At 40.1% G+C, this 16,022-nt stretch overlaps 1 protein-coding gene across 1 annotated transcript; it reads right to left on the bottom strand.

Annotated features, from left to right (window-relative positions):
* Nucleotides 1-1,419: 1,419 nt before the first annotated feature.
* Nucleotides 1,420-14,131, bottom strand: LOC311149888 (gamma-aminobutyric acid receptor subunit delta-like; the record flags this gene model as incomplete). The annotated part of the gene is made up of 9 exons (XM_084187124.1): nucleotides 13,827-14,131; nucleotides 8,326-8,441; nucleotides 6,796-6,863; nucleotides 6,059-6,279; nucleotides 5,508-5,590; nucleotides 3,488-3,625; nucleotides 2,889-3,044; nucleotides 1,803-2,014; nucleotides 1,420-1,464 (listed from the first exon to the last, which is right to left on the bottom strand). The coding sequence occupies exons 1-9, from the start codon at nucleotides 13,892-13,894 to the stop codon at nucleotides 1,420-1,422; spliced, it is 1,107 nt and encodes a 368-aa protein (XP_084043250.1). The 5' UTR covers nucleotides 13,895-14,131.
* Nucleotides 14,132-16,022: the final 1,891 nt, after the last annotated feature.

Raw genomic sequence — 16,022 nt, 5'->3', positions numbered from 1 at the left:
TTATTTTTTATTTTTTTTACATTGTAGAATAATAGTGAAGACATCAAAACTATGAAATAACATATATGGAATCATGTAGTAACCAAAAAAGTGTTAAACAAATCAAAATATATTTTAAATTTTAGATTCTTCAAATAGCCACCCTTTGCCTTGATGACAGCTTTGCACACACTTGGCATCCTCTCAACCAGATTCATGAGGTAGTCACCTGGAATACATTTCAATTAACAGGTGTGCCTTAATTTGTGGAATTTCTTTCCTTCTTAACGCGTCTGAGCCAATCAGTTCTGTTGGTAAAAGACCAAGTCCATATTATGGCAAGAACAGCTCAAATAAGCAAAGAGAAACGACAGTCCATCATTACTTTAAGACATGAAGGTCAGTCAATCCGGAAAATTACAAGAACTTTGAAAGTTTCTTCAAGTGCAGTCGCAAAAACCATTAGGCGCTATGATGAAACTGGCTCTCATGAGGACCTCCAAAGGAATGGAAGACCCAGAGTTACCTCTGCCGCAGAGGATACGTTCATTAGAGTTACCAGCCTCAGAAATTGCAGCCCAAATAAATGCTTCACAGAGTTCAAGTAACAGACACATCTCAACATCAACTGTTCAGAGGGGACTGTGTGAATCAGGCCTTCATGGTTGAATTGCTGCAAAGAAACCACTACTAAAGGACACCAATAATAAGAAGAGACCTGCTTGGGCCAAGAAACACGAGCAATGGACATTAGACCGGTGGAAATGTGTCCTTTGGTCTGGAGTCCAAATGGGAGATTTTTGGTTCAAACAGCTGTGTCTTTGTGAGACGCAGTGTGGGTGAACGGATGATCTCTGCATGTGTAGTTCCCACCGTAAAGAATGAAGGAGGAGGTGTTATGGTGTGGGGGTGCTTTGGTGGTGACACTGTCTGTGATTTATTTAGAATTCAAGGCACACTTAACAAGCATGGCTACCACAGCATTCTGCAGCGATACGCCATCCCATCTGATTTGGGCTTAGTGGGACTATCATTTGTTTTTCAACAGGACAATGACCCAACAGACCTCCAGGCTGTGTAAGGGCTATTTTACCAAGAAGGAGAGTGATGGAGTGCTGCATCAGATGACCTGGCCTCAACAATCCCCCAACCTCAACCCAATTGAGATGGTTTGGGATGAGTCGGACCATAGAGTGAAGGAAAAGCAGCCAACAAGTGCTCAGCATATGTGGGAACTCCTTCAAGACTGTTGGAAAAGCATTCCAGGTGAAGCTGGTTGGGAGAATGCCAAGAGTGTGCAAAGCTGTCATCAAGGCAAAGGGTGGATATTTGAAGAATCTCAAATACAAAATATATTTTGATTTGTTTAACACTTTTTTGGTTACTACATGATTCCATATGTGGAACATATTTCATAGTTTTGATGTCTTCACTATTATTCTATATCTGGTACGGCCAGAGGAGGATGTGCCCCCTCCTCTGAGTCTGGTTAAAACAGTAAAAATAAAGAAAAACCCTTGAATGAGTAAGTGTGTCCAAACTTTTGACTGGTACTGTATGTCAATAGAGAAAGGCAATCAATTCCTTTGTGAAGTATATTTACCTCACAACAAAGGCACCCAAAGGAAATTCTGCATGTTCAAAATGCAAGTGCTTGTAGGTTCCTACTCACATTTTTTGCACCTATTGTGTCAACCCAATGTCCCTTGAACACTATGTGAACATTGAATGAATGTTGTGGTACAAATGGGTCAAATGAGGAACGGGCCTACCACTAAACTTTGGGAAACACCAGTTGGGAAAGCGTTGGTCTCCCTTCTTACCTCGGAGCTCATCTTGTTGGCCTTGCTCTTGGCCTTCTCTTTGAGCCTGTAGTCGGCGTTGTAGTGAGCGAAGGCGTACTCGATGAGCGCGGCGAACACAAACACGTAGCAGATCCAAAAGTAGACGTCCAGCGCTTTGATGGCTGAGGCTCGGGGGAGGGACGAGCGGGCGCTCACCATCAGAGTTGTCATGGTGAGCACAGTGGTGATCCCTTTACCAAAATATATATGGAAATTACATTTGTGTTTTGAATAGAAAAGAGGAATCGTTTAAGTGAAATAAATTAAAAGTGAAAGTGAAATCAATTCTATCTTTTTTAAAGCGGCAATCAGTAGTAGAAACAATAATCGTAATCCCCGCCCCTATTTCAGTAAAAAGCTGAGGGATGGGGCTGGAAAAATGACATAGACAGAGCTATGGATGCAAGGACTGACTACCTATGATATCAAAAGTATAGTTTTAACCATGTTATGAGGCCATATAGTGTTTGTTTACATTTACATTGTTTACAAACATTGGCGTAAAAAACAAGCTTGTATTTTGGGTTCTGATGGGGTACGACAGTTGAACTAAGCTCATGAGGCATGTATAAGTTATATTCTTCAATAATCAATGGGTACAAATATTTCATTTATAAGTCCAAAAACTGATGTAGCAACTGCTGATTGCACCTTTAAGATGGAATACATTTTCTTCCTCTTTTTTATATTTATTAAGGATTGTTTTTGGTTTACACACCACAAACAACCTAAGATAAGAATCTACAACTTGAACTGTGATGAGGGTTTCACCTTTTTCATTAATCAAATATAATTTGTCGTCAGGTATATCACATTCCTATGAATATACTTCTCAATGATAATGCACTTTATTTTCTTCAAATTCTAGGTCAACGTATCTTTCACAACATAAAAGTAGACGCATTCAGTTCACTTTGAATTATTGCTGTCTCATTTAATCTGTGTTTTCACTGTCATATCTCTACCAACATACCCACAGCAAGCTAATAGCCGCATTCCAGGCCGACTAGTTTGCAGACTACGCCCCCAATATCACTAACAGAATACTCTTAACGTGATACTAACCCAGGGATACCCGAGCCGGGACTGCTGTTTGGCTGATCCAGAAGGATACCCAGGACATGGCGACCAATAGGATGGAGGGCATGTAAGACTGGATGATGTAAACGCCTCTGTTACGTCTCAGCTGGAAGCGAAGGCTGAGCCGCGGGAAACGTCCGGCTTGGAGTGAAAAAAGTACACCAGCATTAGCTTTTCAATCAGTCAATCAATCAAAATGATTTATAAAGCCCTTTTTATATCAACAATTGTCACAAAGTCCTACAGTAACCTGACCAAGACCCCAAAAAGCAAGTTACAAGGAAAATGTCCCTAGAAGGAACAAATCTTGAGAGGAACCAGACTCAGAGGAGGGGGCACATCCTCCTCTGGCCATACCAGATTTTCCAATTCAAAAAGTCATAACATATCATCTACTCTTCTCTGAATAACATGAGCCATTCTGTCCGTGCATAGAAGATACCCTCAGAGGTGTCTGCGTTCAAAACATATTAGTTAAAAAGTCCTCTGTATAAAAATGAAGAGATATTTCACAGACATCCCACTGGCTGTTAAGTACAGTAACCATGGTGATAGCAAAACAAGGATAGGTGGGGGAAGCTCACCGGATTTGAAGTTCATCGTCTCCGTGACAAATTTGTAGTCGATGATGGTGAACTGGGAGAGCTCCAGTTTGTCCAGTCCGTGGATGTGTATCTGACTCTCAGACCAGTGGTACACAATGTCCTCTGAGGAGTAGCCATCTGGAACAAACAGTCAACAAACCAGCAGTCAACAAGCAGTCAACAAACAAACAGTCAACAAACAAACAGTCAACAAACAAGCAGTCAACAAACAAACAGTCAACAAACAAGCAGTCAACAAACAAACAGTCAACAAACAAACAGTCAACAAACAAGCAGTCAACAAACAAACAACATTCGGCCCAACAACAATGGAGCATCATTGGAATATTAAATGTATGTGTATGGCATTGACCCTAGCCTTGCTTTTGGTACTTGTGGTACACAATTTCCCTTTATATTATGGCCGACATGTAGCTCTACAGACACTGGGAGTAGTCTAAAGTGTTTTCCTGTCCTCTTCTGTTTTCTCAGTAGAGCAGGCTACAGCCTACAGGTTTTGATCCCTTAAGTTTAATAAGAGACTGTTCCAGACTTGGGAGATCAGGTGTTTTACATAATAAGTAGCCCATTTCAAGCATGAAGACATAGCGCATCTCTAGTCAGAACAGGCCTTGTACAAAACTTTTTCCCCTTGGCACATTTTCTGGCTGGCGCCCGCATTGCCTTCATTGTTGTTTTCCTTACAAATAATAACTTTGGACATGTGTGCATTCCTATCAAAGTAAGTGCCTTATTTTCTGTATATTGTGTTGTTGTTTCTATTGTAGCATACAGTATGTATGTATGGAGCATAATGTATTTACTGTTTTATTCACGTTTTCAAGTACTGGTGACAAATCATGCATTCTGATTCTTGTATAGATTTTAATGGACACATGATGTGTGTAAAATACTTTTTTGAAGGTTGTACTGATTATGATGAGCTAATGCTAAGCTATTTGCCAGCTATGTGTGGCGCCATGTTTGTTGACATCATACAATGCATTCTGGTTGTCACCTAAGCGTCTGTCAGACCAAAGATGTTATAACAAAACGAGGTGAAGGGATAGTTCACTCGACTGACTTATAGTGCTTTCAAGACAACTGGGAACTCGAAAGAATATGAGGCCAAATCATGATGTCATTCCTGTTTAGCTTTCACGCTACGGTTAGGCTAGGCAGTAGGCTTGTATTTGGGGTGATGATCTGTGAGGTGCTAACATTTTATTTGCTTTGTGATTTGTCAAAAACGGTAAACAACTTGTCAAATCATGTGCTCCGCTTCTTGTATACACTGTAACAAGTACATCGAAGATTTGTAATGTGCTGAAAAGTGGCCAAACTAAGTTAATATTTTTCCAGCAATGGGCTCAGCCATCTTTGACTTTAACTTTGTTTATTTGCGTCTTATAGTGAATGGCATTCTAGGATTAGGGAGTTTTCGCTTGTCAAACATAAACAAACATGGCTGCCATCATAAAGAATGTAGCTGCTGTTGGCTTAGCTGACACACATCTCTTTTCGAAACAATATTACATTTATCCCTTGTGCTCACCAGAGATGTGGTACATTGTAAACAAGTCTAGCTGTTAGGTCGCTAACTTATGTTTAGTTTTTTGTCAGCGCAACCTGTTATTTAGACTGGTTTATGGAATGAGTTTGGCTGTGGATGTGTTCCGTGTGATGTTTGGATGAGGAAGTTTGCATTTATCTTTGACAATAAAAGGTGAAATTGAGGAATAAAGTTCTGAAGACCTTTATTTCCCATCAGTACAAAACAGTTTTTAAATGCTTTTCAGACAACAATGCTGTTTAGACGCGTTTGTTGCCTCATACGTTCTGTTGCTACTGTTCCAATCACATATTTGCAATGGTACGCTGCAGGGACCACTCAACAATGATCACAAATATGTGATCATACGCATCAAAGGGTTAAGAGTGGTAGGAAACATGACAGACTACAGGTATTGAGATCATATAAGTAGATACAAGTCTATATTAGTAATACAAGTCAACTCACAGCTTTCTAGGTCCAGCATACACTCCTGCTCATCCATGGGGTACTTGGTCAGGTCCATGTCACACGCCACAGTCGAGGTGATCCTGAGAGGAGAACAAGTCATTTAGTAAACACCCACGTCAACCACAATGGTAACTTGACCCGTAACGGTAGGCCCTAGTCATTCTCACTTTGACATTATCATTAGGCATTATATAGCCTTAACTTCAGGCCACGGCAAATCAATCGTTTAAGGGCCTCTCCAGCCCACACCATTTTCTACTCTCCCTCCTCCCCATGCCTTCCATCTCTCCTACTCCTTTCATCCTTCTCCTCTGTCTTTCCTACTTCATCTATGCTCCTACCCCTCACACATTATCTCCACCTCTCTCTCTTACCCTTCTACCCTCTCTCCCCCTTCTCATCTCAACCATCCCCCTCTCCACCTCCTCTTCCCATCTCCCCCTCCACTTTCTCTCCCCCTCCTCCCCCCTCTCCTCCCTACCCCCTACTCCTCTCTCCTCCCCCTCTTCCCCTCATTCCACTCCCCTCCCCACTCTCCCCCTCCTAACCGGCTGCTGTAAAGGATGACCCCATCAGGCTGCAGGCGAATCAGCTTGTTCTCCACGGTGACGTCATGGAACCAGGCGGACTTGGCGTTGACGATGAAGGTGTCGGGCAGCCAGAGTTTATCCACGAAGCGGCTGTCCAGCCCCAGGGTCTTGTTGGTATGGTTGTAGGACAGGCGGTCGTCCCGCCAGCTCTGACGCAGGAAAATGGTCATGGTGTACTCCTGCCAAGCAGTAACACACGGTAAAAACAAGAGCAGGCACATGCACACACAGACAGACAGACAGACACACAGGCACAGACACACACAGGGACAAAGCTGAGCCAAGGGCATTGCCAACTCTGGTACGAGACCGAGTGGTGGATCACGTTGAGACTTAGGGCAGTACTGTAACTAGGAGAAAAGAAGATGGATAAAGGGCCTGTTTCAATACTTTTCAAATGTGTCCTTTAATACCTTCCCTTGGGTAATCACTGATCTGAACGGTATTGGTTAAGAGAAATATAGGTTACAAGACTATTGCTTTTCACCAATCCAACCTGGTTGAATCTGTTGAATACCTCAAGGGAGGAAGGAAGGATACCTTTCATAAGATGCATGCTCTGACTGAATCCCTATTGGCTGATGTGGATGACGCATAAGTGGTAGTTTCACATTGAGTTTTACTGCAACAGTACAGTAGCAGTGAAATATGGCAACCATTTTGTATAAAGGCCTGCAGGTGAATTTATACATTACCATGTTGGCTTCAGAGATGTGATCAATACTGGCTACTTCAATAGCCATGGCAACATTCACGGGTGGGCCTGTGGGAAAAGAAGTGAGAAAAGAAAACAATCCCTCCCTCTCTCTCTCCCTCCCTCCCTCCACCCCTCCTTCCCTAAGACAACCCTTGATAAGGATCAACGGCCACCCAACTTAACATTGCTCTACTGGAAGTGACATAGCACTATGTACATTCATAAACATGACATTGGGGGTCTCGTGGGCTTGCGCAGTGGTGTTGTATTTAGAAGCGCATACATAGCTAGCATTCTTTTGTAGTTTGCTCGATGATTAGCATGATTTGTGCTGCTGAGATTGTGGATACTTGGAGGAAATCTAAAGGGAGGGAGATCAGGATCACCGAAGCAGAACTGAAAGGCTATTTATTCGGAACATTAAGGAATCATACATTACCATTCTCCGCCATTCAGCACTTATCCCATAACCATTTACGTCAAATTGTATTCTATAGCCATTCTCCTACCCACCATAGAGATAGCAGTCATCAGCATTGACAAGTGGGAGGACAGTCAAAGTCAATGAAACTCACTTTGGAGGATTTTAAAACTAACTGCAATCCATAATCCCTTAGACTGTCACTAAAACCTAGCTCATTTTGAATAGTGACCCTTTGTGAGAGGCTCAGTTACACTTCTTTGTATAAATTCTAGACACCTATCGTAGCACCACTTTCCTTCTAATTTGAGTTGAATAGACAGAGTAAGACCCCACAAACTGATGTATATGATTCTTCAATGGCCTTAGATAGCCCATCAGTTGGGCTTTATGGTAGCTGTCTTAGCACATAAATAATATATGAGGGAGATTTTATCTTATCTTATTTATAAGAGGAAGTAAGGAGAGAGTGGGACTACATCATTGTTGAGCATAATATTGAGCTATAGGTGTGTGGAAGTGTTGGTGGTTGGCTGCAGTAGCCTTGTTGCTGGTTCACAAGGCCTGACATTGTGGTGGTGGTGGTTCTTATATCGACAATGCTTTTTCACCTCTGCTTAGCTGAGTTAAGCTGTCAGGTTGAGAAATCTAACGCTGTGGACATTGGATATTTCACATTTGGCAGGCATTCTTAGCAAAGGCATTCTCCAGCAATGCTCCTTTCTTTTCTCTCGCAACACTACGCACGTCTTCCATTTCCAAAGCATCATTTAAATAATCCCTTCCGCAAACTAATTCCAATGCTTAATTGCTTTTGTTTGTAATCTTTTGCGTCACGTTCAAACACAAATGCTTTTAATAGATTCAAACATCTTATTTACATAGGGGTAAATATTTATTTCAAATAGGATTTAAAAATGACAAAATGCACTTTCTTGGGGGCAGGGGAATTTAATATGATGAATTTGGGAGGAGTCAAAATCATTTGAGTCTGATTTTCAAAACGATTAGGTCCTATATACCTGGTTCCTGCTATGCTAAGAATGACTGTAAATGTGAGGGGGTGAAATGCAATCCAATGCCACGAGCAGTAGATCCCATACTCACCTCCTATCCCAGGGCGAAAATTTCGCGCATAGCCCTTCATTAACTCATCCAGATTAGGCAACCAGGATATTTGTATGTCTGAACCTATATAATCCCCAATGTCACTCAGCATGGCCCTATAGGGAACAAACACAGCACACTTTAGCACTCTGCAACCGCAGCACTGGAGAAGCCCTGAAGGAAGAAAGCTAGAGAGGCAAAGATAGTATTAAACAGGAGAAAGTAGCATTTTCATGTTAAACATAGATTTGCTATCGGTGGGCATGCAATTATCCTTGGTGGAAATGGAAGAAAATAGCAAACTTATCACAATAATACATTATTATAAAGTGCCTATTATCCAGTAGGGATTTTGGAATAATGAACAAAGCTATCTCACTTGAGAGCTTCATATTCCACACATTTCAGGACTAAAGTTGCAGTTCATAAACCCTTGACTTGTGTTCTCAGCTTCAAGACCCATACTCATGAAGCGTCTCAGAGTAGTAGTGCAGATCTAGGATCAGGCCCTATCTATGTAATCTCGTCTTGTCTATGAAATATTATTAATTATAATATAAAAGGCTAAACTGATCATAGATCAGCACTCCTACTCTGACCCTGATCTTCTATGTGCTGCTTCTGACTGGACACGGTGCACACAGAAACGGACCACCAGGAGGCAGTGTTCGCTACTATGAGGGCTCTGTATATATTGTAGGACTGTTGGACTGATGCACTGATTAGACACAGGGCCAAGAGTCTCACTCTGAATCTGATCTAACTTTTGTATTTAGTGATGTAAAATGTTCAAAACGTTGCAGTTAGAGATTTAATGAATAGAGAAAAAAAATCCTTATTCTACCTGACTGACAATCATATTGATACGTGTTAGAAATGCATGTCTAGTTTAATAAAGTTGAGTAACATTGCACTCTCCTGAACAGACCCCTGGTTTCAAAAGAGACAAGAGAGAGTATTGTAAGAGGACAGACAGCACTCAGAACATGCAGAGGTGCTTCAACAAACAACATTCAAACAAATAAAGCCCTTTTGATATGTTACCCCTTTGTTCATAGTCGTTACATAGTAACTGAAACATACCCCTAAAATGTACCAGCCATTTTTGTCTTTTGTCTTTTAAAACCATGGAATGTGTTTTTGCGCCTGTATTTTTGGGTTATAATCACATCCTATGACATAAATAGATGAGAACATTGACTGAATTAATACATCAAATGAACTGGCTCCGTGTGATCGACATCTGTAGTCTATCACTAGCCTAATTAGCGGCTTCTATATTCAGAGGTAGCTGTTGGGGCGTTCCATATGATTTCAATCCATTTCTGACTGCACCCCTTTTGATTTGAACTAAACCTTCCATAAATATTTGCCGATGATGGAAGTGGTCAGAAAGTTACTTTTTGGACCTGAATGCCAAAACATTCAGGAGATAGAAGTGCTCAAAGTTGACCCATTTTGCATACCCCACCCTACCATGAGACGTCCATGTCTTCATCACTGAAAAACATAAACGGTTGAGTTTGATATCATTTGAAAGCTTAGAAACAGGGTTGCCAAACTCTTCTATGATTTCTTAAAAAGAAAAAACGTTTTTTAAGCTTTAACATTAATTATCTAAAAACGTGTCAACTCAGATTTTTCAAATTTTCATAAATGTGTAGCTATTTTATAACATCTGAGGTGTTTGTGTTGTGCCCGTCATCGGTTGAGACACAGTTGAGACACAGCATACTCTTGAATAATTGACATTAAAGCTTAAAAAATGACATAATTAAAATAAAATAAATTATCTAATGAATTATCATTAAACAGTTTGACAACCCTGTTTGTACACTTTCAAATTATATCAAACTCAACCATTTATCTTTTTCAGTGATGAACACATGGATGTCTCATGGTAGGGTGGGGTATGCAAAATGGGTCAACTTTGAGCACTTCTATCTCCTGAATGTTTTGGCATTCAGGTCCAAAAAGTCACTTTCTGACCACTTCTACTGTGGGCATGTATGGAAGGTTTCGTTCAAATCAAAAGGGGTGCAATGAGAAAGTGATTGAAATCATATTTTTAGAAACTCACAATGTGCTGAACCTGTGAGGTCAAATAGAAATGTGGCTGTGCAGACCATATGCCATGTAAACAAAATCCAAAGAGTTTAACAAAGTGTGTTACAGTACTCTGGATTTTGGTTTTGTTGGTCCTGTAAAGATGTAAGCAAATGAAAAATATTAAAACAGCCTGACTAAATTCCAATATCCACAGTAGCATACCACTTATTTAGAGTGCATGCCCAATACATTTCTTCATTCTAACTGGTATGCTATAGATATTGGAATATCCCAGAGGTGCCTCCATTTGTGGCCTTCCTCTTCAACAACTAGGTGTTCTAACTTAATAACCTAACTAATAAAGTGATGGGACCTGTTTAAAGTGGTGGTGTCTTGGCTAATGGCTACATGCTGACTTGCTCTTGTAGGTCTACCTATAGTAACTCCAGTGCGGTGTATAGCACCACACCACAGGCTACACATTATGCCCTCAGTAAAGGAAATGTGATGTCATAAAATGCTAATAGAACCGAGCGTTTGATTGGTCTCTAGGGGGTTTCTGTAAACGTGCGAGGCCCGCTCTCTCACCCCTCCACTCTCTGTTCAAAGAGTTCAAAGTCAATTTCCCATCGATATTGTTCCTCTTAGTCTTTAATTTCAGTTCATTAGCAGGATCTCCCGAGGCCCTGCTTCGCTAACCATCTGTTTACTAGCTATAACAAACTGGTTATGTCCAAAATGGCACCCTATTCCCTATAATATAGTGCACTACTTATTGACATGGTTAGTGCACAATAAAGGGAATAGGGTGCCATTTCAGATACAGCCACTTCACAGAGGTGAAGGAGACAAAACACAAAAGGAGCAGACTTTCTTGCCTCGGATAGAAATATAAAAGCTTTGTAATGTAGCCCCAGCACTAACAAGCTTAATTAGCTTCATACAATGACATCAATTTGTACCTGAGAACAGAGAAGAGAATAGCACTAGTCATCCTTGCGTTTTTTGTTGTAAATCCTGAATGTTGACAGCACGTAAAGCTGGGTAATTAAATCTGCAGCCTTTTAAATGTCAATCAGTAGAGAAACTGTACAGGCATGAAATGGTGGCATTGCATTGATATGGCACATACAAGCTCTGTCATTTCCAAAAAAAAAAAAAAAAAAAAAAAAAAAAAAATTCATTCTAAAGCCTCTTTAAGCTGAAAACTCTCTCTACGCACTGTGGCCTTTCCACCACAAACCCAATGTAGTGTAACTGTGTTTTGTTCCACTGCTGGTCCCGCAGCCATTTGGCATCTAACCTATGGGGCCGCCATGTCTTCCAGTAGGGCATAAGAGACTGCCAAGAGAAGGCAAAAGGTCACTGACTATGCCACTGCTAGCCCAGTAAGCCAACAAGAATGAATTCAACCTCACATTTGAGTATTTGTGATATTTTTCTTTGAACATCTTTCAACTTTGCATCTCTGGACTACTTCCAGTAGTACTGCAACAACCACCCATTTTTTTACTAAAACATAGTAGGCCTAGGCCTCGTGTGAGTAAAATAAACTCCATTACAGGACACACTATATGAAACCTTAATCCTAAATGTTAAATATTTTAAAACGACAAAAATGCGACAGAAAAAAATGTAAGATCACATTTCAGTGAAAACTGTCTGCCATTTAAACAGTTGCCCTAAATAGGCTGTATTTACACAGGCAGCCCAATTCCAATATTTTTCCATTAATTGGTCTTTTGACCAATCAGATCAACTTTTTTGTCAATAATTGGGCAAAAGATCAGAATTGAGCTGCCTGTGTAAATGCAGCCTTACAGTGAAGAGGATTTATCCAGTGTTTACAAAGGCAGCCCAATTCCGATCTTTTTCCACTAATTGGTCTTTTGACCAATCAGTTCAACTATTTTGTCAATAATTGGGCAAAAGATCAGAATTGAGCTGCCTGTGTAAATGCATTATTATAGTGAAGAGGATTTATCCAGTAAGTGGGTTACTTCTAAGGATTATCACAACCAAGGCTATGGTGCATGTCACCTGAATCCATTTATGGACAGCTGTGACTCACACCAAAGGTAGTGAAATATTTTGCCAGACCTGATTCTGGCATTTCACATTTTTTTTAAACACATCGTCAAGTAGCAATGTTCAAGAAAATGTTTGAATTTTGTTTCTAAAAGGTTTGGAAATGAGAGATGAGGTACTGTCAGATTGCTACTCCAAAACACTCACAAATGAAAAATGTGGGGGATCGTATAGTGGCAGAAAGAATGCTAAGGCATCAAGATCACGAAGCGAGGACAATATATCTTCAATTTGACATTTTCATTAGAAACACACACACATCTCAGAAAAAAATGTGAAAGATCACATTCTAATAACAATTACACCCTCTGCTGGTATATGTTGTCAGGAGTGGCAGGAGGCTACCAGGATTCACAACCTTGTACAACATTTTGACCTGGGACAGTTTGCAACACTTGTGTAACTGAACATACCTCAACAGTTTACGGTTTAGAGACTGTTGCAATGACACAACCAGGATGGATGTGTGTCACTCTGATGTCACCATACTGGCAGAGGCAACTTGCAAAAATTGATGGAAATTGACTATTACAATAACCTTGTGGAGGTAGCAATTGCATAGTATTTGCATTGTCAATGTATAGTTATTATGGGGTAGACTGATTTTTGTAAGTACAAGAGTGTATATAGGGACTGTTCCTTATTCCACTTGTGTTATAACAAAGACCACTCAATTTCATTACAATGCAATGAAAAATCCATTACAAAATGACAATGTAACAACACGCTGTTATTATAATCATCTCATTGTTATTAACAACTCATTTTAAGTTATGGTGTGACATTGTACACAAATCTATCACACATCATAGAATGTTACATTAAATACCACATATCCACTTTCGATTGCCTCTATCTCCTTATCTTTACTATGAACTTATGATCAGCATTTGTGCCTATGTTGATGATTGGTCCCACAGCACTAAAGCTGTGACTAACTGCTCAAAGGCTACATACAGTATGTTGGCATTGAGTAGGCTATTCCTCTGCTATTGCAGAGAAGTCCTCAGGTTTTAGAATTTATTTGTAATCAGCTCATTTTACGCAAATTGGACAAATCCAAAACAGGTAGGTTAGGAATTAGTTTCCATCAAAACATTATCTAGGCCACATCAGAAACAGATGCTATAGGCTCAATGTGCTTATTAAATCAGAACATAGCAACAGCTGACCTACAAAATAAGGGCAAAGTAGGCTATTATTGAATCGAAAAATGGTCCCTAATTTAATAATATAGGCTATTCCAAAATAACAAAAATAAAATGCATTTTTCAATTAAATTAAATCCTTAGTAAAGCTTCTGGGAAAGTCTCCTCCGTAACCCCAGTCAAAAGAGCTGTAGCCTATACTAGGGTAAATCTTACCTGGTGAAAATGTTGCCCCTGATATTCAGGAGGGCAAGGCTCGCCAACATGAAAGTTATCATCTCCATTTCAACAGCTGGCCAAAGTTTCCCAGAACCAGAAACGATCAAATAACGGAAGGGGATCACACAGACTGCGTTCCTACGGTCCCATAATGTGGAGGAAGATCATGATTAAGTAAACTGTTGTGATGACCCATGTTCTGCTCACACACGCGCGCCTCGCCTTGTCCCTGTCCCAGCCCAGCGCACAGAACGCACAAAGTCAACTCTTTTCTCAGACGACAACAGTAGCCTAGTTTACTGGAGCACACACTTGCATTCCTTCCCCTTGCGCAGCACTGGCTCGAGAGAGAGAGAGGACCACACTAATCTGTCTCTCACTGCGTTGCCTGCTCTCTGAGCAACGTCAGATTAAATCGTCCACGCATGGAAACCTGTGTCTCCAATGTAAACTCGAGGCAAGAAAAAATACAACAGATAATTATGTAATGGATTTTTATAAACTTTCAGGATTATTGTCATCTGCACAAACCCATTAGTTTTGATAAATCAAAACGAACAATAGATTCATTAACATTATGCATCCAACAATAGTCACGTTTATAAACAAAATATTAAAGGCTATTTTTTACATGTAAATATTTATATATTTTGTAAACTTTACCCCTGTTTTGGCCAAGAACATTACACTTCATAAATCTGTTTTTGTTATGTGGTAAGAACAAGATAGACCTACAAGTTCACTCCAATCTATTCAAACTAGACCTTTATGATGTAGGCTAAAACATTTTTATGTAGTAAATAATTGATGTAGTAAATAAACAATTACATTTTCAGATACCAAATTTCCCCCATTTTGTGATTTTGAAAGTATTTTCATAACAATACACCTGCCCTGGTTTCATTTGCTCCACCCAAGGGAAGGAGGAAGTGACTCAGAAATAAAAACACTGTTTGCTTCCCTGAGGATTTTCCACATGGATTTGTCTTGCAACACTTAATATTAAACTATAGGCCTACAGTATGCTACACAATACAGTAGGTTGGATAGATATTCTCTCTCTCTCTCTCTCTCTCTATTCAATATATACTTTATTGACATGGAAAATAAACACTTACATTGTTAAAGTAAACATATAACAATGATGGTCAAAGACAGGAATATAATAGACAATAATAATGACAGTGGTAATCATATTAACAGCAATTACAACAAATCTCTCTCTCTCTCGCTCTCATTCCTCTCCTGGTGGCACTAATCAACTCTAGTAAGGTGTCACGCCCTGGCTCTGGGGACTCTTATATGTTGAGCCAGGGTGTGGATTTTCTATGTTGTAGTTTCTATGTGTTTATTCTAGATCGTTTAGATCTATGTTGGCCAGGGTGGTTCCCGATCAGAGGCAGCTGTTGCTCGTTGTCTTTGATTGGGAACCATACTTAGGCAGCCTGTTGGCACTAGTTATTTGTGGGATCTTGATCCGAAAGGTTTGTGTTATGACCTAGGACTTCACGTATCGTTTCGTTTATTGTTTTGGTTCGTGTTGTGTACACTCAATAAAGTATGTACGCCTATCACGCTGCGCCTTGGTCCGCATCTGTCAACGAACGTGACATAAGGGGCGGTTATCTGCTTTCCCCCTCTGTAAGGTCACATGCCTTTTACCTCGTGTCAGCTGATCTGTTTCTTTTGGACCTTTGTGCATAGTGACATAGATTAGGATCAGGGGTTTTTGCATTTGAGAAATTTTTGTATGCCTACACGGACAAAAAATGGCTTTCTGCATAGGCTACCAAATTTACTTAAACCCCAAGATGTTATCTTTCCTTTTCTTTCAGCTTCAAGCAGCACTTCAAACCCTGAAAACAATTCTGCTGAGCTGGTGTTGATTTTTATCAGTCCAGGAAAAGTACATGTAAGATGTTCACTATAATCTTTCAAAAGTAACATAATATATTATTCCGTGAGTGAATATTTACATCAGAATTTAATGCCTCAGCTTCCCTTTTTGTTTTTGTCATGGTCCTATGACAGAGAACGCAATCTTACTAACATGTTTAGTCAGTTAAACTCAGATAATCAATGCATTTCAAAACAAAATGGGCGAATAGTCTCACACCAATGATTCACAGTCCATTAAACCTAAAGATGAAATTTAAATAATGATCTTGCATAAGCCACTCATTGCTGCCCCAA

This window comes from Coregonus lavaretus (assembly GCF_964263955.1).
Source record: "Coregonus lavaretus genome assembly, chromosome: 22".
Taxonomy (NCBI): Eukaryota; Metazoa; Chordata; class Actinopteri; order Salmoniformes; family Salmonidae; genus Coregonus; species Coregonus lavaretus.
This window is presented reverse-complemented; position numbering and strand designations above follow the sequence as displayed.